Here is a 24,246-nt window from a genome sequence, read left to right as displayed (position 1 = left end):
TCGACAGGTTACGCAACGAAAGTAAATATAACAGCTACGAAAGTAAAGAAGATACTATACGATATAGTCATTGCGTTTGAGTCATCCATTAGGAGCGAGTACATATTATGTATCGTGAAAATAGCGTGTAACTGTTTGCACGACGATTTTTTTCACGTAAAATACAGATCACTCGCAGCTGCAATAAACGGTATTCGAGCGAAGATGATTACTCGATGCTGATTCATCCAATGCGAATTAAACAGCTTTATCGATCGGTCATACCGTATACCGGAATGCTTATCGATGAATCATAAAAATTCGGGGTAAACGTACTAGTTGCGTAGACGAGTCTATCAATCATACCAGTTACGCGTAGCACGGTCCATCAATCAAATCGCTATGGTATCGCTCGTTTCGTACGCTGGCATCTTCCTATTTATATTTTCACTCGGCTCGACGCGCCATCCAAGTTATCGATGCGTCCGCTCGAATCGATTCTCGATGGCAAATTTATCGTGAAATCGTGTCGTCGCGGATTATAAGGGAACATCCGGTCGCGGCAAGCGGGACGAAGAGAAAAAAATGATTATGATGCTGAAATACATATAAAAATGTGTCTTTCAAGCTTATCAAACGGATCCATTTAATCCAAACGAATCGACGTTCGAAAATAAAATTTGCGACAACTACGAGTACCTCGTTGAAGCTTCACGTCTCATTGGAAAAAAGGTTCACTAGCATGCAGATGCCTTTGTTAAGGTCAAATTTAAAACACGGCCACGTCTTTCATTTATCACCGTGAGCAAATATCCAATTAGTCTTGGTGATGTTTCGGTAGTTAATACTTGGGAAATTACGAGGGAAAAAGTGTCCTTGAATTAACAAGTACCGAGTAACCAACGAAATAACAACGTATAGCAGCGAGTAAAAGATTCATCACGTTTTTCTGTTTTAAATTTCTCTTTCTTTTTTCATTGAACCATACACCCTCGGACACGTTTCACGATCAATAACTCAGGGGACATTATCCGTGGGAAATTTCAATTATTCCGCCTAGACTCGCAAACGACGCGTTTAGAAACACGGCCCGAAAGCGCCATTCTAAAGTTAGACGAGTCGCTGTTCTCCGAGCTCTAAGAATAACTTTACCGTGTCGTCCTGTAAACAAACAAAGACCATCTGACATGTTCCGAAGCTGAACATCATCACGCTGCAACTGCGAGCGCATATGTTCCATACCGGACATTCTATTGCGTTGCAGCAATTGCGCAATTTCACTGTGACGAGTGCGCGTTCACTTCTTTTCTGGCTCGTGGAAAATTTCATTTCAGCTACGATGTCACGCTTCGATCATAAGTCCTCGATATTTCGCTTAGCGTTATCGTATCCGAAATTTTTGATCCCCTAATCCTGGCTGCATGCAAAACGGTAAATGTTTAACTTGTAATGTTTTCCTCCCTATGAGGCTTTGGAAAGTCAAGCATTGTCCCTGACAACGCGCCCTTTAGAAAACACCATCTGTTACATTCCCCGAGATCGAGAATTTTAACGTGGGGTAGCTTGGGTAAACAAGAAATTGTACACCATCCTCCGAAATTGAGCGGTTCCTTACGTTTCTTCTGTTTGCACGTTAGCTAAATGGTTGACTTTTCAGGACTAGGCAAGAAAAAAAAAAAAAAAAAGGAAAGAATAGAAACTGAAAATCATATCGGTTTTAATGCATTGTCCGTAAAGCCAGCGCGTCTAACTCGTGTTGTTTTCCTGGCTAATTTGCAACTAACAGCTAATCGAGTAACAGAGTGATTCTAATAACGTTCACTTACACGCGCTACCCGATATTTCCATTTTTATTTAAAACGCGTGTCTTAACGCTCGCTGTGGAATCACGATATTTGCACGTTGCAAATCAAACGAGGAAGACCTTCAACGAGGAATGAAAACGTCAACATTTTCAAAAATAATTACTTCAACCTGGATTCGTTTTACAAGCCAGTCCACGGTAATTGCCCGAGGACGTCTCCGATGGCATTCGTCTACAAATTTTATCACCTCGAGTACACGTTGACGTAAGATCCCGAAAATTCCTGAGCATCGATCGCGGAACGTTTTATCGCGAACGATATAGCCGCGCCAACGTTTCCAACGTTTATAACGATCAACAGCTGTCAACAGGTTTAAACGTCGACGAAACAAACGTTAAAAAATAACTATAAAACGATGAGAGTCCTGTATGCGGGATTGTCACGCGCTATTGTTGTCTACCGTTCGACGCGTAAGAGGACAGTGAGGCTGGAACAATATAACAATAGAACACGGCGAGGCAATGATCGTGACCACTGTGCACGATGTACTGCTTTCCAGCTACAGAAGGAACGGATAGCTTTTCCACAGAAACCTCCGCAACGATTGATTACATGCGGCTAACAACGCAACAATGCAAGTGGCTTAACGAGTCGAGTTAAGAAGCTATAAAAAAAACTAAAACATCGGTTTATAACGAGACGAGCGATATTACAACTAAAAAAGGAGATATATAAACATGGAAAGTAAAGGTAATCGCCTTGGTTGTCACGCTATCTTATCCAATTGTCTTCTTTGTCTTCTTCAAAGACCAATCTTAATTGATCAAAAATCACACTTACTATAAATCGCACTTACTAACTCGTCGCGTCAATGACTGCATTACGCGAGCTTCGAAAATTTATTAACCAAACAGAAGGAAGGCACGAACGAGACGAGAACGTTTTACGAGCTATCACGACTTTATCGGAAGCAGCTTTTTTTTATCTAAGAGACGTAATTAAGACTCGATAATTTATCGCGCTATTCGACGATAAGTGAGTAATCGGTAATCGAAAGAACATATTTTTTTATCGCTTTGTTTTTCTCACATTTCCACTGATGCGCTAATATCGAACATTTCGAGCAAGGGCTTTGATAAATTTTAATAGGATTATATGTCTTTTCGCCGCAAATGTACGCGTACGTCGAACAAAACGGCCACAAAATTTGTCTGACCGATCAAACCGACGGACCGAATGACGGATAAAGGGGCGAGGAGAGGAAGACCAATTTGTTTTTATCGGTCCTTTGTTTCTCTCTTCGGTTTTGTAGCCCCAGTCCTCTGCTGCCGCCCTCTTTCCGCTCTTCCACCCTTGTCCCCGTTGATTTAGCTTGCAGCAGTTCGATACAAGCACCGGTTCACGCAAAGCACGTTAATTCGACCGTGACTATCTACGCAAATTTTCCTCGACCGATTGTGCCTTCGACACAAAATGGTCAACTATTAACACGCGACGAGACTACGCTTGTCTCCTAGTCAGCCGTTTTGTATCATCGCGTCTGATATACTAATAACGATAAGCTCGATGAATCAGAATGGCCAGACAATGCACGCTACTTCCACCATCTATCAAATTTTGTACGTTCATTGTCATTCATCCACAACACGAATCACCTTATCGAAATTATTCGATTCAAATATTAAAGCGAATGTCACAACTTTCATTTGTTTCCTTCGTCCCGGATAGAAGTTCGGTCATCGAAGATGCGAGTTCCGTACGTTCACCCCGCCTCGGAGGATACCGCGAGTTACGCAAAGCCTAGCAGCATCTCGATCAGAAACACGAGGCGTAGATTTCCGAGACGCGGCCAACGTCCTTCCACAACGTCTGGTCTACTACGTGTACCATGTGTATACCGACCGGTTTGATCGGCTGTGTCGCCTTTTTCTGTCGGCTTTCCCAAGCGTTTCTCCTGTCTCTTTCTCCTCCGTTGCTATCTACTCTCTACAAACGAACTCTCGTACTTGTCCCGTATACGCGCGATTCCCTTCCCGCGTTTCCGGTTTCCAGCACTTCGCAACTGACCCCCACGACCCGGATTGCAAGATTAAACGCGAACAAATCTCTCCTGTTCCCTCTCGTCTAGCCACTACATTTTACTCCCTTTCTCTTCGTCGTTTACTCCGGATATCGTGCAACGCATCTACCAACGTCGTACCGTTGCGGTAATAAGTTATATAGGTGGAGTTCGATTAACTCTGTGGTAATCCGCAATAAAATTAGGGGAACACAGGCTGACCGAATTGATAAATGCTTTAACTCGGTGTTCTCGCCTAGCGCCTCGGCGTTAATGAGATTTAACGAGGTCGCTCTCGAGAAGTCGCGGGACGCAAACACGACCGCGAGCGACAGGATCCATTCTGATACGTGAGAGAAACGGCGAAACGCGTGGCGTGCCATCGCAGTGAGCGCACCGACAGAAACTCAGAAATAAACCACCGTGGTTCGCTTTATCCCGAGTCTCTTCGTTTGAAACGAAACGCGCTCGTACCGTGTCCCCCACGAAACGGAACAGGAACGAGGGATAAGCGCGATTGTACCGTAACTACCGCGAGAACATCCTGCGTTCGAGGTTTTCACGGGACGCATCGATATTTCCCATGCATCGCGAGTAGGTAGGCAGATTTTGCCCGACCCTCTGGGAACGTTCGTTCGCGACTAAACGGTGTAAAGCTTCCACCGAATTTTTCAACCGATCGAGTTTGTTCGATAACCAACGTGTGTGGTTACACGACCCAGGGAAATACGGTAGACTTGGAAGAGATATTGAATCGACTGGTGGTAACTCGCATAGTTCCGCGAATCGATTATCAAACAGCAACGATAGCGCGGAGCGTAGAAATTACGATAGTTTGGCAAGCGACACCGGGCTCGAAGAAAACGCAGCAGCTAGCGTGGTTAGAAAAGAAGGTTGCGCCATCGAAGGTTAACAATGCCACGTTCCGTAGCCACGGCTACAATGGCATCTTTCGCATCACTCACATTGCGAGCCATTGTACCGGGAAAACCATTGTTTCTCGTCCCATTGCGCGCATCGGCGGCCTAAAGGGAGGGGAGAGGCAGAGTGGAAAGAGAGATCGAGGGTGGAAACGGGGGCGGTGGGGTTGGAATACGAACGGGACAGACTCGCGTACCAACGGCCCGTGTTCGAGACAAAAGAGTTACGTCAGGCCCATTCACCCAAAACGCCTTTGTGCGTTCGGATATTCTTATTTCAATGCCAACAAGAGGAACGGAACAGAGGAGACGCTGCAAGAGGAGTATCGGTATACACCGACACTCGGTCAAGTCACTCAGTCGTGTGCCGTTTAAAGCCGCTCGGAGATTTGCTCTTTTCTCTATCCGTTCGGGAATATATCGCGCGCACGAGAACCACCGAGAGAATCAAGAGAAAATCACGGTGAAAGAGTGTAAAGTATTACGAAACTCCCGGTCCTCGTTCAAGGGGGAACACGTTTGGAAAATCTACTGTTTACCGATGAATCCGACTCGCGTATCGTTCCATTTCGTTAAGGAATTTCGGTACTTTCTACTTAAAAAAATATATATATGTATATATATGGATGTGCAGCTACATACGCGCGTACCCAGTTTTTGAATTTCGCTCGGACGATAAGCGGGAAATAAATATGCAGAGCTATTTCCTTGTTGTCTCGATACGGTCGCATCGTCTACCTTATCGTTCGAGCTTTCACGATGAAAACACGGATCGCGAACAGTCAGTGGGAAAGCGACTCGACCACCTCAGGTTTCTCGCAATTACCGACTGCCCGGAAAAATCGAAACCGTATTAAATGCTGTATAAAAAAAGAAAAAACCGCGATGAGATATACAATTAATGAATCTCTGAAGCGTTGCTCATTACAGTATTACCGTGTGATCCTGTAATGTGCACCTGCGAAGCATGTCGAATATTTCACTGATTTTCATGCGTTCCGAGTCCTCGTGCCTTGTTAAAAAACACATCACACACGAGGACGCGCGTCCTGTATTCCTCGTTACGACCGGCATCGTGCGTTCGTGATTTCAGAGAGATAATGAATCATCCGCATACCTTCCAACTTGGAAAATACATCTATAAAATGCGGCAAAACAAGAAAATGGCAAGAACGATTCCTTCCATTTCAACGGAGAATTATTGAAGTAACGGAGATATATCGCGCAAATGACAATCGCGACGATTCACTGGAATGTTTATCACATAGCAAAGCACGCGACGCATGGAGTTACACGAATATCTTCCTCGATACGCTCCTCCGTCTATTCAACGTTCACAATAACTCGAGAGGAGATGCAACAAATTTTCAATCTCGCACGTGCAGCAATGCTACAGCGCTGCGCTCGGTTATTTATGCGCTTGTCTATAAAATTCGAAGCTCGCGAGGGAAGCGATACACGTCCGGGTGAAAGTCGTGCAAAAGAAACTCTCACGAAATTCTCGATAGATAAGCGAATGCGACCAAAGGACGAGGAGGAACAGAATCAAAGGGGCGGAGGGAATGGAAAAGAGAAACGGAGCGAGATTGTCGTCGGCAATGCACACGACACATGGCAGAATTGTGAAACGTACGTGTACCGATACACACGCTGTAAAATATCGCGTTGAGTCGAGTGTGTCGTAATACGCGACACGAAGTGGAAGCTCCAACCTATGTATAAGGAGAAAACAAAAATATCACCGATGCCGCGCAGCGGCTGTCACGAGCGTATAATTCATGCGAGCAAAAGTTCTGTGGCTCGCGGTCCGCCGCGGTTCTCGCGCGAATCGTTCGAGCTTTCACGCCTGTGTCGTAAAACACGAAGCTCACTAGCTACACAACATCGTTTTGAAGGCGACGATATTGTGTACACGTCGGTAAACAAGTGAGTACGAGACGAGGAAAAACCAATGGATGTTGGTGCATATCGGACGACGTGACCAACTCGATGCATATCATGGCAGCGAAATAAAAAAGGTACATTTATAGAAGAACGAGAGAAAGAGAGAGCGAAAAAGTTACGTTCAATTGCGATTTACAACGAGATCGAATCAAGGCAATTCGAAACGAGGCAAAATTCAATCGAAAATATTACAAGCGCAACTGCTATCCGGCAGGAAATTTTAATTCGCGATTTTGATTCACGCATGACAATATCGTATCCCGTATTAATCGAGGAAGTGAGAGCAATGTTGCTACAGTGAAAATATTTGTACGCACGGCGATGCACGCGATCCGCCTAACGATCAATTATTCAATCTGCTGAATTATTTACGAAAAAATATTTTCCGTTTCGCGAGTAGAAGCGGAGGGAGAATGGTTGGTTGGTTCATAAACGAGCATACGCATATTAGAGGCCTCAGGATCCGCTTAGCGTATCGGGAATGAATAATTCATCGCGACTTGATACGTAGGATGTATTTCAGTAATTGCATCAGGTGTTAGATGAAAGGAAACTTCGACAAGGTCGCTTGACACCTTACACTGGCTATTTTTAACATCAATTCCTTTTTTCCCTGCTCATCATTGTTGGCTTGGACAATTATCGTAATTAGCTACATTAATTGGTGGCAGCGTTCTAGGAATTATCGCTTAAAAAAGGTATTCAAATGCCAACAACTGATCGATGTCGCGTTTCATCTCTTAATCCAATTCCACGATGGAAAACTACCAAACATTTCTCGTCTTTGTGTCTCCTGATGTTTGTTCGACACGGCGGATATCTTGTAACAATTTATAATAATTGCAAGCAATTTACGTTAATTACAAGGAAACTCGAAATCAACGAATCAGAAAAATATCCATGTATAACTGAGTTTGTAACGAGCAGACGAGCTTCTCGGAGTGCGACGCGATCGAATTTTCGCACAGGCGGGCATTATCGTCTATCTCGCGCTATTTCGCGAAATTCCTTGGTCGTCTGGTTCACGCCGAAAATCGGCCAAGTTACATTAGTTCTGACGGCGTCGCGCGTCAGAGCCTCGCTTCCTCGCCAACGACAATAATTGCTGGCGAAACTGGATCGTGTAAAGTTGGGAATACAAGAATATACAACAGAGCACCTGTCGAATCGCATTATCGGTCACGCGACCAACGCCGTCGCGTTGTCGATGTGACCCAACCATCTGTTCGCCTATCGAATGACGCTGTCCATGTACATCAGTGCGTACCTCGTAAAAACGGTGCCTATGCTGGTTACAAAACTAGCGTTACTTTCGGCAAATATCGCGACGAGGCCAAGTTTTATACCAGCTAGTAGTTACGTATAGCACAACGACGGAGGATCGCGAATCCGGTTTTAGAAAGAACAAACACACGGTCCAGGAGTAATGCTGGAACAACGAACTAATCTACATGCATCCTATTCTCGGTTCGTTCGATAAAGTAGATACGCGAAATAATTCCGAAGCTATTCGAGTATTGTCGGACGCAAAAATAGAGTCAGAGACCAAGAGACTGAGCATGATTAAATAGATGGTATTTCTTTCTTTGACCGACGTTTCGCTTACTCTCCAAACACGAGAGATACCGCGGAGTGTAGAAAGCCGGAGAAATTCCATTTAAAATAGTGGCCACTTCCGACAAATTCGATTTCAGCAGCGAGGCGAATAAAGTCGCGGTAAAAGGAACGAGACACCAGGTAAATTAATGCAATCAGAAAGATCGTAATTGAGGAGGACAACGGGGACCAGATGAGGGAGCTGTGGCCGATCTGGGAAACAGGACGATATTGCTTGCTCCTAGTTAGCTAGCGTGACGTATTTCTTGGCCGATAATAAAAACACTCGATCGTACGGGTAATTAACGGGAAAGAAAAGAAAGCGACTAAAGTGCCGGTCGGTTTTCAGTTGGAAACCCTTCGAGACGTTCAATTAGGCACCGCGCCAAACTAGACCCGACCCAACAATGTTGCGCAGGTCAAATGTCGAGTACCAAGCGACAAACCGAGATTTCCTCGCCATAAATTTCACCACGCGACCTAATCATCGAATACGCCATCGGTAATTAAAAGAACGACAATTAAAATGTACTACTTAAATGACCAGAGATAAAATCGAAAGTACGAAAATACGAAACGTAATTATAAGGAAAAGAGGATTCGCAGACTTTTTTAAACTTCCCCGAATAACACATAGATTTCGATAAGAAATAATACATCACGAATTTTTGTGGTTAAAATGTGTGACATTTAACTACGAAATAGATAGATAGGTAGATAGATAGATAAATAGATAAATAGATAAAGGGAGAGAGACGGGAGAGAGAGAGAAAGAGAGACAGATGTGTATAGTTTGTGTGAAATATCAAGCAAAGGTTAAAAAGTATGTATATATGTTGCTCGGTTAATGTTAATGTATATTACAGAAATTTTCAGAATTTTAATTCACCAATAAAAAGTCGTTTGGATGGATAACAGATCAAGAAATATCGCCGATAGTTTATTTGCGTCTGATAAAACAGCTCTTTAATTATTAGAATACTTGAGCTCCTTCCGTTAGAGAAATATATATATATATATATATATTTGAACTTGGTTTTATTCGTTAAGAAAAACAGTTATAACCAATACCAATGGAATTTACGTTCCCTTTATTCTCTTACGCGTATTTTAAAACAACCTGTACGACGACGGTGACCTAAAATAAGATGGAAAAAATTGCTGGAAATTCCAGAGAATCGCGATGGTAGCGAACCGTTAAAGCAACACGCAACGTGAACTTACGGCGCTACCAGTGACGTCACGCGTACTATTTTAACGAAGCGAGGAAACTGTTGTACTCCGGCTGAGATATTGAATGGGGAACAAGTACGTCCCTCCTGCCTTCCCCGACCACTGGAAGGTCATTGCACACTCGTAAACAAACAGGACGCGCCGTCTATAGTACGCTCGGCCGCGTCACTGAACGTACACACCGATCTAATACCACGGCTCAAGGTCGTCCCGTCATAATAGCCCGCTGCATATCGATAATCGATTTAAACGGAGTCCGACCAAAAAATGGCCAGAGAAACCAAACTTCTCGGAGATTAGTTGTAAATTCGAATTTTACGAAAAAAGATGGCGACATAACTGTTCACGAACGAATTTATTGAAATTTTCAAATGTATTAAAAGATACGGACAAGAAACGGACAAGAAACGGACAAAGTTATCTAGCGTGTAATTGAATTCACGTGCGTCAGTGAACTCGATGGACAACGACACGCGTAACTTACTACGTTGACCGTTAGAAATTCAAATATGGCGGTCGAGGTTACAAGCGCCTTTTCGCGTTCGAAATTCACGGCCGCTATTTGAACTTGCTCGTACGCGCGATGTAACGCTAGACGCTAGGTTTGGACTTATTACACCGTTCTATTTTAATGCGAAAGTAGTAACTGACATTTATAAGGCACGACAACGAATTTACGAGGTGGTATGGATTCAAATGTAGAAGCATTCTTACCTGTTGCCAATGATCCTCGAGCGATGGCTGGGCCGAAAAGTATCCGGTGTCGTGTATATCTTGCAACTCCCTAAATATGTTCCCACTCGGCAGGATATCCATGGTTACGCCGGTGATCCGTTCGTAACTGGCTTCGACACAAAAAAAGAAACCGACTCCTTCGAACCAAACGGAACCAACAAGAAGATATAAACAAACAACAAAACTCTGATTTGCTATACTCGTATACGGAGGACTTAGATGGTAACAGAGCCCGGTCACTAACTGCACGCCGATACGCGGCTCGCGATTCTAACGCACGCACGTACACGTAGCAGGTAGTGGCACGCACACGTGCTTATCATCGAAGAAGCACCGACGGTTACGACGTCACCGTAGTAGGATGACCGACAGAGAGCGATACGGAGCGAGAGAAGCGAGATTTACAGACAGACGACTTCTGTGGTCGATCAAGACGAGGGAAAGACCGGCTAATCGCTTCCTTTTTCCGCGCCCGCACAAACACCAACGAACACTATTGGCTCGTATACTCAGCGAGTGGAATATCTTATTGCACTACCGGCGTTCTACTGTTGCTGCCACCACGGCGCTGTGCTACGTTGGTACAGTCGTCGAAAAGAAAGCGGCACGCGACGCACTGCACGATCTCTGCAGCCAAGGAAACAACTCACTGCAACGCCGTTGCTTGTGCAGATCGACGTTCTGTCTGTTCTTGATAGCGTCGCGTACACGAGACACGCGCGACAGCATCCATCATACGTGGAACGTGACGACGAGGAACCTTGTAACCACGAACGACGAAACGTCAAAGCGCCGGCACGAGTCACGACCCGGTATGTGTTCGAATCATTCGGCTTCTCGCTTTATACTCCCAAAATCTCTCTCTCTCTCTCTCTCTCTCTCTCTCTCTCTTGTTCACTCGTTATACGTTTGCTCCGATCGTTCAATACTCTCTGTCGATTTCTTTTCCCCTCTTACTTCTGCCTTTCTTGTTCTTTACCTCTCTATCTCTTTCTTTCGTTCTCGCTACGACACGAAATTGGAGCTAACCACTGTCGTCGTTCTATATTCACTGGCCTTCCTTCTCTCGCGTTCTTTTTGCTCCGGTATCTCGTGTACATATACACTTTGGCGAGGAACACACGCGGCTCGGCCGTCACCTACCGGCTTTTTTCCCGCGACACTTGCGGACGTGGCGTTGTGTCACCGTATTCAATCGCGCCGGTCACAACGATCACGAGCTAGATACACGTCGCTGGGGATGAACAACGAAGAAACACCTACGAGATATTTAACACTCCGCAAGGAGCAACGATATCCCCAACGGTTAATGCGTACAGACTCTTCCGCGCGAGCGCCGAAGAGTGACTGACGTTCCCTTGCCATAACTGTACGCGAGGAGGGCCGAACTCGGCCGAGTTGTACCGAACGCGCGCTCGGTGCCGGCGACGCGTTATCACGGCCGGCGACCGCTTCGCGTCGTGGCAGCACCGCTCGGTGGCGTCGCGACGCCGTTTCCCTTACCTTTTACATCGCCTTTTTTTTCGCATCCACCTATCTTTGACTCGCGTGCCACTTGCTTACAAAATATCCTACAACGAAACGATCGGTATTACGTCTCCAGCAGAAAGATCTTTAAGAGGAAATTGCTTTGTGCGTGGTAACGTAAATTAAGTTATTCCTTTTTTTGTTTTCCTCTTTATTACACACTCGTTTCAATTGCTATATTCTTGTAGGTATTCTATACCTAGAATAATGAATTAAGTTTATTAATATATGAATGCTAATTTATAGACAACTTTGATAAAGGATCGTTAAGTCTCGGGTTCCTTTTTGTATCGAACTGTAATTACAAATCCTTTTTAGTGGAATCCGATAGCATAGCATTGGCACGAGAAACGATTAGTTCCTGTTTGAGTGGTAGTAAATTACAGCGTCAATTACACTCTCTGTTCTTTGAGCCAAAACTCGAATAGACTGGCTGAAGTTCAGCCTGACGATCATTCCTAATATCATTGTATTCATTTAGCTATTTCTGAACTGTGATTGTCATCTTATCTACGACTAACATCTAGGAATTTACGCGTATGAACAATATTACTATTTCCACTAAATATAATCATAGAAACTATGTCAGATACGTCGTGTATACTTCTGACTTTATTATATTTTCCTCAATTTCGACATCGAACTCGAATCTACGTACGTTGTCATATTAAATTTATTACTCTTTTACGAGGAAACGTATTTGGAAGCAGTCACTTAGAATCTCTTGCTTGCCACGATTTCTTGCGGCTTGTTCGATCGACTCTTACACATGAAACGTCGATTATGAGCGAAGAATTATTCGAAAATGAATAATCGTTCGTGAGTCAACGGGCGCTCAGAGCGGAAAGTGGAGAGAGAGAGATGGACGCGTTATGTCGCTGTACGTGATTCATGGATTCTGCGCGTTCGTTAAAAGCTGTTTTGTAGACGCTACTATAACGCTCGGGAATGCTAGATTAGATACGTAAGCGGCATTTATGGCGAATGGAATTAGAAGACCGGCTCCACTTATCAAGTCTGTACCTCGTTTCCGTTCGAGCTATCTTCGTCGAGCTATCGCCCCGGAGCGCAGGGAGGACGACCACCGGATCCAAAGGACTCTTTTTTTTCCCTATGTGTCACCCTTTTGTAGTCGTATATATTTTTGACGATGCAACGATGTTGTTATTCCTCTTACAAAGAACGCGCGTACGCGAACATCATCGATGCGTTTTCAGCAAGAGCAAACCGGAAATATTTGCAAGAAGACCAACAAGAAATGGAAGAAAGGTGTGCGTACAAAATGCATTAATATCAGTCTACTGTGAAGAGTGATCGCGTTGACTTTCAGATAACGCTAATATCCTTCTGATTGATTCTAAATGTTACGTAGCACTGGAGCCTGACCTCTCGTAACCTCTCAACTTCGACTCGGTTTCTTGGATGCATTCGGTTCTCTCAGTGGGTTAAGACGGCCCGGCACCATAAATATGGTGGTTGTTGTTGGATCCAAGCCCAGCTCTCGAAAGCTTTCTTGTGCACCGAGATGCATTGGATCGTCGATTTTCGCTGTTAGTTATGGAGCAAACCGACAGAACGTTTGTTAGTCTGGAAAACAGTTGTTTGGTGAACATCGGCGTGCAAAACGACCACTTCGTCTGTTTCGCCCTCGCTAATTCCATTCTTCTTCGCAGTTCCTTCTATTCTCGCTACGTCTATATAGAAAATATATATATATCATACCGAGTTCGTTCCTCGATTATGAGATAACGAGTGCGCGCTGACGAATTTAACGTTTTCTCGTTCGGATGGCAGTCGTTTTTTTCTCACTTGGCACGAGAAGCGCCTGGATCACCAATCGTATCATTCGCGAAAGATCCGAATTCGCGCACACATCGTCTATTTCCGATGATAATTTACATAGAATTGTTCGTAACGACTGTTAATCCCTTCAGCATCGTTTTGTCAAAACACGTATACAGCAGCGTTTGCTTATTACGAGCTTTTTTGATCAACGGATCCAACACCGCTAAGGAGGGCATCCACGAATACAATGACCTGATCGTTAACCCTCTTTCCGGCTGCTGTCACCAGGGTGCAATAGCCGAGAACGCAACGGACTTCTGTATCCTCTGCGTTATCGCGCAAAACGTTTCAGCTTGGCTCACTGTTGTTATTGCTTTATTATACCGTATTGTATTTGCTCGCTTAAAATAATCGTATAATTACATGTATAAAGAATTAACGAAAAATTCCTCTAATTCCTTCCTTTCTCCTTTCACGAACAAAACATTAATTTACATTATAACGTTAGTTACATTTGTCCAGAATGCAATTACCCCGAGTTACATTTCGCTCGTAACGCTTCCTCTCGCGTTTCTGCCCGCCAGCGGTCCAAGGTGAACCACACGGCCGTCGTGGCGGCAACATTCGGCCCTCGACAGTACGTTTTCTTTGCCTGCTCACGATTTTCATGATCGTGTGCAGAGCGCAAGGAACACCGTAAGTATGACGTAATGTTCGTGTTGCATAATTCCACGGCAAAGGCTGCAAACACTCGCACACCGCATCGCAACTATTCGTGTCAACTGTTATTCTTTGAACGACCCTCGCCGACCAGCTTGGCCGCTCGCATCCTTGAAGCTTGGAATTTATGGGACGAGGACACATGACCATGCGTATCGCTAGCGCTAATGATCTCTTTCGGTAGCGTTCGTGAAAGTTCATTGAACAATGAAGAACGCACCTGTCCGATCGTTAAACATCTTGAACGTTCATTTTGTCTATACCCATCTGTGTGCTCGATAGATCAGTTTCGGTTGGCGCACGCGGAGAAGAGAAGTCTGTCGTCGTAAATTACGACGTGCCGCGAATATCCCGCTCCTTTCGAAATAAATTTTCACGAGCGCTTTCGAAATACGGTGGAACGCGGGAAAGTCCGCCTACTAATGAGGAGGCACGCGTGCACACGAAAGCCACGTAGCTCCCACTGTTTGATATCGTCGCCGCGTATTTAGTTGCCGGCTAGCAGCATATTTGACTTGACAGAACTTTCCACGGGAATTACAGCTCTGACCCTAAACCATACTTGCTTTATGTACTTATTGCGATTCGAAGTACTGACACGTCAGTACCTGAGTCCCCGTTGCGTTGAAGCAAGCGAACTAGTAAAAACTATTCCAACAAAACGAGCCTGAAATTGCGACGCGAAAATGGTGTAACTTTCAGTTACGTTTGTTCTACGATACGACTGAGTATAAGAAATTTTTATTATATATAATAAAACACAGGCGGCATAAGGGAGCCAGCATAACGAGAATGACCCCCATGTTCTCATATTAGACGACGTAAATGGGACAAAAACGCCAATTTAAGATTCTTCTTTCTCCTTGTGGTGCTCTGACACAGGGTGATCGGCCGAAGTCTCCTCAACACACACTCGTAAAAATGCGTCGAGGGTTTCGACGAAATTAAGGAATTTTACAATTCATTTTCCCCCGAATGATGTATGAGTCACATTATGGTCGAAAATTGTGATACGTTAAATTTCTTTCCTCCTAGTGAAGAAGATTCTCGCTAAGAGTTAAAATTTACAACCGCTTTGACGCGTTAGTGGTTCCCATCAGAGTGGTTCCCGAAAGAATATAATCATTTTATTTCCCCTTGTTCAATTTTCATCGATTGATGGACTTTAACGTGCTTGCACGTTCGCCTAAGGTCTAATGGCGCCTAAGGAAGAATCGAATTTTCGCCTTCAGCAGCTAGCGTATGTGCAAAATCGACTGGTTAACCGCGATTTCATGTCATTCCTCGAGGGTGTGCATCCTGCCCTCGTGACATCGTCCCAGTGGTCCATTAAAGCCTGAGGAAGCAAGCTGGTCGTCGTGAACCGCAAAATCGTGCTATCTGGGACGATGCTTTCAGGATTCGACTGTGCTCCACACATCTCGAGAAAACTTGACGAAATTCACAGTTACAAAAGTGAACGCAATGGAATAATCAAGAGAAATTTATTCCCCAAACGAATATGAGTAATTAGGGTTACGTAGAGCAAATATTATACGTTGTAATATTAATTTAAACTAACGAGTCGCGATGGCGGAGTAACCGTACATTTCGTAAATTCCAGGAAAATATTAACGCTGGAAGTACGTGCACACGTGTAATTTGAATTTTAAGTTCAATTAAGTAAATTATTCCAAATATTTAATAGTGCCGTTTTTCTTGATCAACGAATGCGAAATCCTCGAATTATTCGATTTACAGTTATGTAAACGTACGAAGAAATTTTAATCTTTATCGTGCAAATGACGGGTTTATAATATTTTCAAGCAAGAACCGATTAAACATTAGCTACTATGGTAGATACCACAAAAGTCGTTTTAATAATTAAAAAAAGTTAATCCGACTTAATCGTCTTACTTGTTAAGTTTGCGTCGTAAACCTCCTTTTATGCATAACGAACAACCCTGTCCTTTGCATAACTCCCGACAAATTTCCTATCTCATCGGTCCCCTCGGTTTAGGGTTCGAGATTTCGACGCAACAAAAAACCACCCTTCTGTAACCCCTGCACCTGATAACCTGTGCACGTTAGAATCGAATTAAAATCACTCTCGTACCAGGGATTTATTCCCCGGCTACAACCTTCCTGCACTGTTCAGCCTCCGAAAACTTGTCTCCATTAAAATCAGATAACATTTGTCAGAGCCTTGGTTCACGTATACACGACCTGTGATCCTTTTCCGGAACAGCTTCGAGAACTATGACATTATGGAGGGATTAGTGCCAGGAAAGTCGAACGAAAGATAAAGAACCTAACTCTTGGACCATCTTTAAATGTCTTCCGCTGTACTTATAAAAAAGGAAGCGATAAAGAAGTTTCAAAAAATATATCTAAATGTATTACTTTTAAACAATAAAATTTTTGATGCGTAATTCAAATTTTCTACTCGGTTAGAGTACGCAAGATACATAGACGTCAGTATGATAAACGTAGCTTTATGACTAGTTCAGATATAGTATTTGGTTATTACTCGTGAAAAACGAGGGCTGTCCATTTTTGTGTGCGTTAATACGAAGATATGGAGTTCATGCAATATATCAGCGATATTCCTAGCCTCGAACCTTATCCCCTTTATTCGAGTCGTGGCACGCGTAGGTACACACTCCGCCTACCGCAAAAGCCTTCGTCACGCAGGACGTGCTCGGTTTTTCACCGGCGATACACCCATGGTATTTCAGGACCATTTATACCCGTAGCTAAAGGTTAAATCTCTAGCAAACAGCTGCTCAAAAAGTCGCTTGCCACCTAATTAATAGGAAATGCTTTCCCCTTTTTTTTTATCCTTATTGTTACTTTCGAATAACTACCCTAAACCCCCAACTATTACAATCCTCTTTAAACTTACTTTCAACATTCTTTCATCCGCTCGGCGAACACAAGATTCTACCATAGTTACGAATCAGTTTGTTCTACTTTTACCCAATAATCTATCGTTCTTGGATTTTTATTTTAACTCCACTCCGCAGAAATACTTCATTGATTATCTTGAAAGTATTCCCTCGTAAACGCCGCGAGAAATATGTACGTCTAAGTATCCCGAGAATTAATTTCTCAAACAGATTTCCGGCTCGTATTTTAGACGTTTTTGTCGAAACCTCGACACGACCGGCAGGACATCGTGCCAAGATTTCTCCCCGTCGGAGAACACGGGCACGAAAATTTTGAAACAGCTACACTTAAGATGTTCCGCGAAGCCAGGAAAATCCTTTATTTCGATTTGTTGTGCAGACAAGGAGGAGCGAGTGTGTGCAGCAAGCACGAAAACGGGTGGGAAGAGAGAGAGAGAAAGAGAGAGAGAGAGAGAAAGGCGAAGGCACGAAATTTCACTTAGGCTTTTGTCCGGAGGAGGGTGACTTGCACGACTGAGTCACCGTGAGTATCCCAGGGCGATATACAGACAAGCTCCGTTAGACGTATATCTACGCTGTGTTTCTCATGTATATTTCGACGATCTGTCGGGGCCAAGAGTCGGCTAGAGCTTCGTTGATCCTTTCAAGGGTAAAAAACAGGACTGCAAGAAACCGCGCTTTAATGGACGAAACGAGTTCTCAACCACATGAAGCAATATTGCTTCCGCCTTATATTCCCTCCTTGTTCTACCTTGTGCGATACTCTCCTCTTGTCGAGAATTCTCCTCGGTCCACGTTGAAATAACACCGATCACGCCGTACAGCCCCTGGCTGACGTGTTTCGAGCTACCTATATCTATCCTTCCCCGATGTTGCTTCTCCTTGTGCTACTTCGCGGTTTCTCCCTTGCGATTGGGACAAGCTACATCCGACGGGGGAAAAAACACAAGAAGGAAGAGCCTAACTTCATTTAGTCGCGAAATAGGTATTCTACGGACAGTGATTGAACGACATTTAGAGGGCGCCGAAGGAAACTCCGAACAACAGGTTTAGCAAGGGAACCGGAGATTTCCTCCTTGGAGACGCTCGAAAACATTGCCCGCAGTTGTGTTCTCATTCGGCTGCACTTGTCTTTCTTATACCGTTTAATACAACACGCTCGAATCGTAGAAATTACGCTGTTTTCGATGTCCATTATGTAAATGGTGAACCATAGTCGTGGGGTTAAGTCGAGGTACGCGGTATAGGAGCAGCATCATTGGCAACAATAGAATGACGGTACATCTTTGCGGCGTGACTCTCATTTATGGTCGTTCTGATGCAGAAGGATCGATGTTTAACGATCGACACGGACGACTCGAAGATGATTCATCGGTCGTTTGGTACACGTGGACGATGATTGGACATCTTCTGGGAGCAACTAGGGTTAAGAACGATTCAAACGATTGAATATATTGTAATAAGATTCGTGTCGTAAATACGTAATTGATTCACATATACAATTTTAGTTTTAGTTTTATTAACGGAATACTGTTGTTTGAGTGACATGTGTGTGTCATGAAGAAAACCGTGACGTACACCGTCAAGGTAGGTTTACGATCGAGGTAAAAAGACATATAAACGAGGAAGTCGAAATGAGTGCGAAGCAAAGAGAAAAAATGAGGCACGAGATAAAGGGAATTTTTCCTGGCGCACCGGAAGTAGTGTACCGCTCTAACAGAGTTCGAAAGAGTTAAACTTTATCGCTGGCAGTGAGAGAGGAAACGGTGGAAGGAAAAAGAGAAATGAACGAAGGATAGCAAAGAGGTCGGATAGAGAGCACAGACTGGGGATGGGGTTCCGTTCTGGCCCTTGGAACTAAGTCTCTTTGTTCCAATTATCGCGGTTCTTCGTCGACCAACCGAGCTTGCCCGCAGAAGCGATTTGACCTTTTCCGTTTCCGGTTAACCGCACGGTAGATGCGGTTACTCTTTTCTTTGGTGACACGATTTTCTCTTGTTCGCAGGTGCTCGAACTTTTCCCATGTTGCAATTCACTTGATAACGTCCACGTCCCATCGCCTCGGGATCTACTCGGGCGACAGTGGTTCTTCCGATAGTGGAATCCGTTTCGTCGAAGATTAAACTCGCGGACGCTGACGCTAACAGTGCGCAAACGAAAGAAGGGAAACGGCACAGGCGTCGCCGGTTCATCGGGAGGGGGTCGCGAACAAAAAAAGAATCGCACAACGAAAATACCGCGACAATTTTCTAGACCTACATTTTCCGGCCAATTGAACTCCATCAATGCTATCTACCTGCTTTTCGATTACAACAATGCTCCCTTCAGCAGGTTCAAGCACGCGTGCTCGTGCACCCTCTGACTAGCAATTATCTCGACACGCTTCAGGAAGGATCTCTTCGAGGGGTGCGAAACGGTTATCCTACGTGTCGTTTCTGTCCCGATCGGCTTCCTGTGACGCGTGTGTGCGTGTGCAAGTTCCGTACTCGAAGAACGCGCCTCGAGGGGTGGGTTGGACGCGATCGTTCCGCTAAGTTGAAGAAGGGATTCGAAGGCTGGAAGCCCCCGGGGGGAAAGGACAGGTTCAGAAGGAGAGACAGGGCGGGAAGAGAGTGGTTGATGCTACGGAGTCGCGTTGAGCCAGATGGATCGGCGATCGTTTGTCGTTCTTAACGCCACAGGGGCTCAACGGCGGCGTTGATATTCACCGACTGATGCCGGAAAAATTACCCGATTAGTTGGTACTCTCCCCTCACCTCCGCATTCTCCTCGTGTACCACTATACCGCATCCAGCAGCTCGTTCCTTTCTCCTTCGGCGAATCTCGACCAATCTGGCCCAATTCTCAACCCTCCTGAACTTCGTTCCAGCGTATGAGAACAACCTCCCCATCTTGTAATGCACCCCCATTAATTAGGATTTTCCTAGCCAGAGAAATTAACGCGAACCGGCTAAAACCACACGGAACTAGGATAGCGATTTGTCTCGGTAACCTCCTTTACGAAACATCTATTTCCCATACATCATCCTTGTAAATTGTCCTTTCGAACAAAGTGATCCCGTATAATGCTCTGGTATAATTTACGAAGTGGCGTATATACCAAAAGTTGTACCGTACACGGTTTTCGTTAATCTTCACGAAGTTGAACAATAATCCGTATCGATAGATACGGAAAATAAAATAAATGCAACGTAACATAGGTACACAGCGAGAAAGGTAGTTTTAAAGACTCGTTATAGATACCTGTGCAGATATGGGTAAGTATATACAAGTTTCGTCTTTGATAATGTAACCGACGGGATGCAGAATGTGGGCCGAGGGCAGAGAGTATAGGAGGGTGGTAAGAGTGGCTTAGGGGCTCTTAATAATTCGGATGCACCGAAGTGCCTCGTACCTACTCGCCTGGCCCCCTTCATATACATATATCTGCAGACACTTAGCGACCGTATAAGCAGAACATCCTGGAGGCAGAAAGGTTGGCGGGGATAGCGGAGGAATACGTAAATTCGCGCTATGGCTGCCGCGTTGCTACAGGACTTTTATCGTGCAGAAACATTTACCGCGCGGCGCGGGGCATTTGCATGCAAACGCGATCGCCTTCCATGTTTTCCTCCCTGACTTTCCTTCTTACGAAGGTCAACGCATTACGTTTTCCGTTCCATGTTTCCTTCATCCCTCCGCATCCTCTTCAACCCCGTTTCCATCTCCCTGTAGGAATTAGCCCTCTTCCTTTGCCTGCCACTTATTCGTCTCTCTCCTTCGTATATAAGCGTTCTCTCTGCCTCCGTGCCGGATTCTGCGATTCTTTTCTCCTCGCTGGCACGTCACCCCTTCTATATTTTGCTCTTTTGTGCTTTTTGTAGCCGCCACTGGATACGAGAGGCATGGAACGCGTGAAGATGGAAAAAAACAGCCGCGAACGATCACAGCCATCCGTGTATAAAGCACGGTCACAATTGCAATGCCACTTTCCGTATATTTGTTCTCCTATACATGCCATTCAGCGACGTATCAACAGGTTTTGGGGTGCGACGAGATCCGTCCACGGTATACCAGGGAAATCGTCTCCATTTATTTTCACGTTACGCGAAATAGGCGGTCGACTGATAAATCTTAAAGCGGAACGCGTTGATCAGGAATTATCGGCGTGTAGCTTTTATCCGTCGCCGTAATCCATTTCGTCGCGTTTATGGCGCAAAAGAAGCGTCCTATAAAGAACAATAAGGGACGTTGCCAGACTGAAACGAGGATTTGCGAGATGCATCGTATAAGGCCTCGAATTTCACACAGTTTCGTTTCTTTCTGCTTTTCTCTGTCGTTTACAAATTTATGTAAAAATTCCTTTCAGGTCCGATTTTCGCGCAAGTATCCAAAAAGAGTGTACAAGCGCATAAAAGGTTGACGGAGAGCAACGCACCAGCTACGAACGTTTCACAAAGCGGCTAGGATTTTAATAACTCGACGAACGCTCCCGTGATTTTAATCGCTTCTCGTCGATACGACGATCAAAGTTTCAGCACAGAAAGAACTACCGTCCGAAATTAAGGTAGCACGTGCTTAAACGAGAATTTCCGACGAGCGAAACGCGACCTGGTTGAAGTTTCTTGTAATTTCATGAGACGACGAAAACAAATTTTCCAATAATGGTGCTTGTCGCGACCATTAAGTACACTGGAGAATAGAAGGAGAAGTGGAGACGCGGGAAAAGGAACAGAGCCGTAAGAAGGAACAGGAAGTTCGTCAGTGACATATTAGAGAACGAGAGATGTTTCTCAACTGTGGGGGTGGGTCTACTCTGCCGGTCGTCGTACTTCGAGTCTTGTTGGATATGCATAGCACCGCGGTCATTTGTAACGCTCAACCCCTCTGGCGTATCTAAGGGAGCTTTTCGTGGCGGTGACCCTACCACCCTTCATCCGACCGCCGCTTGTTCTTCCTGTCTCTGCTCCTCTACAACGCCACCAACACTATCAGCTTCTTTTCTTTCGCGATGGGGGGTGACGTCACGCGAGAAAGCGACGTATCACCCGCCGGCAGTCATCCGGTGGCTCGCAAAACCCTTCTCGACACGACGCGACGTGACTCGCGACGTTAACTGGAGACAGGAGACTGCAGCGGGAGAAGAAATAAAGAAACGAAAGTAGAGAAAGAAAATTCAAAGCGAGAAAGAAAGGAGGAAGAAATGATGGTGGTGGTGCAACTGAAAGGGAAGCAACCGGAGAAAGGGAGTCGGAAGAACGAGTTTGCTACGACCTGACCCGCCGTTCCTCCAGTTTGTCCCGTTCCATGGTAGAAACAGAAGCCGACGAGCTGAGTCCTTTTCTTCCCTGTATCTTCCTTAGCTCCCTCTTGTCTTCTATATCCGGCAATCTCATTGCATCGGGCGGAAAACGTGTCTCGCGGAGATAATGAAGCTGACGAGAGAAAAACTATACCTGGCCCAGCGTGAAAGCGAACGGATAAATGTTTCCACCAGCTACCAGAGGACGTTAAACGTGGGAATTGTTATCCTCGTTGCGGAAACTCCGCGATACGTTATATGGAAGCTTGTTCTCCGTTAATTGTGTATAATTTGAATAGCATCGCGAGGAATTTTTCAACAAGTCATCATATAAGACTTCGAAAAATTTCCATAAGTAGCGACCGATCGTTTCACTTCAATCGCATCGATAATGAAACTCTACTAAGCGAAATAAAATCCTAATCGCGCTACCATTATTTCCTCATTATCCGCTATTACCGCTCTAACTCAAATGCAAAGTGACGTCGTAAAATTGCTGTTACATAGTACACTAATGGTATTTATAATTATCCTTGTCAGGCGAAAGTCGCCTCGAACTAATTTCCTTCCGTTACGAGTAGAGCTCTCTGAAACGAAATCGTAACACACGGAAAACGTAGGAAATAGCTCCGTCGTGTCGTAGAATAATTTCGTAACTGGCGCATAGCTGCTTCTTCGTATTCTATATATGTATATACATATAACTTATATATATGTGCATAACTTTGATAACCGAAGGACTGTCTCCGCTTTTGTACCTGATAGTTCACGTGGAGAGTTCACTACGTGAAACTCGTGGACCAAGCCGTTTCAGGATTTTGAACGGCAGCAAAGGTCGAAAGCCGGCGCCGAACCTTAGCGAACCATTACGATAATCCTGTTGGACCTCTGGTGCTCGGGATTTGACTCCGGGCAAGGCGGTGATGGGGCGAGCATTAAATTCATCCCCGTTCGAACCCGGTGCTATACGTAACAAGGCACGAAGATCGCAATCCCGATATTTTCTACATCGAATGTTTTGCCAGGCTTTAGCCACACTGGCTCGTATTACGAGTTGGTGGCGAGCCGAGCAATGTTGAAAATATTCTTATTGCTACGTTCGTATCTTTATCCATTCGCGTATATTCCATCGGGTTCTTTCGCTCGGAATAAATCATTTTATAATACGTACGCAAAAAATATTTCTTTTTAGTTTTCAAACAATTTTGAATATATATCGTAATAATTATGGTATTAAATTATAGCAAAGAGGAGAGAAGTATAAACGAATAGTATATCAAGTTTCGTTAAATTTCTCTGCAAGATACTATTTGGAAGCGAGGTCGCAATGTCAAGTTGAATCGCGAGTCTATTAGTAACCCAGGGGAATCGTAATGCCGATAATTTTTCTGTTTGAAGAGCGGCCCCTTTCAGCGAGAGAGTATTCATCCATATTCCACGCCGTCATAAAAGCTCCACACGCGCTTCTTCGGTGGATATTTTTCTTGGTGGTTTGCCAAGAAATGTCTCTTTCATTCCTCGTAAAGTTTCAGGAATATAAGTGTAACTCGCAGTAGTGCTGTACTCAACGCTCGTCGCTTTCTGTGTTCCTGATCGTTTAATAGTTTGAAACGGTGTATGATGCCAATAAATTGTTCACTCTAGCATTTAACACAAGGGAAAAGAGGAAACGAAATATCTTTTCGAGCTATTCAAATCTTCAACAAATATAAAATTAGTAAATATAATTCGCAATTCCTTTGAATAGCGTTTTGTTCCATTTTTCCTTTCAAAA

General features: G+C 44.5%; 2 protein-coding genes across 4 annotated transcripts in view; one reads left to right on the top strand and one right to left on the bottom strand.

Annotated features, from left to right (window-relative positions):
* Window positions 1-10,386, bottom strand: part of LOC139994199 (Krueppel-like factor 6) — a 273,881-nt gene extending 263,495 nt beyond the window's left edge. For both annotated transcript variants that reach the window (XM_072016625.1, XM_072016635.1), the window contains exon 1: window positions 10,251-10,386. In XM_072016625.1, coding sequence (XP_071872726.1) covers window positions 10,251-10,352 — 102 coding nt within the window. In that variant the 5' untranslated portion in view covers window positions 10,353-10,386. The remainder of the gene's footprint in view (window positions 1-10,250) is intronic.
* Window positions 10,387-10,632: 246 nt separating this feature from the next.
* LOC139994112 (heat shock 70 kDa protein cognate 4-like) overlaps window positions 10,633-24,246 on the top strand; it is a 58,485-nt gene continuing 44,871 nt past the window's right edge. For both annotated transcript variants that reach the window (XM_072016478.1, XM_072016461.1), the window contains exon 1: window positions 10,633-11,083. In XM_072016478.1, the coding sequence (XP_071872579.1) occupies window positions 10,633-11,083 (451 nt within the window). The remainder of the gene's footprint in view (window positions 11,084-24,246) is intronic.

The sequence above is a fragment of the Bombus fervidus genome, chromosome 2 (genome assembly GCF_041682495.2).
Source record: "Bombus fervidus isolate BK054 chromosome 2, iyBomFerv1, whole genome shotgun sequence".
NCBI classification, from domain to species: Eukaryota; Metazoa; Arthropoda; class Insecta; order Hymenoptera; family Apidae; genus Bombus; species Bombus fervidus.
Note: the sequence above shows the minus strand (reverse complement) of the source record. Positions and strands in the feature narration are given on the sequence as shown.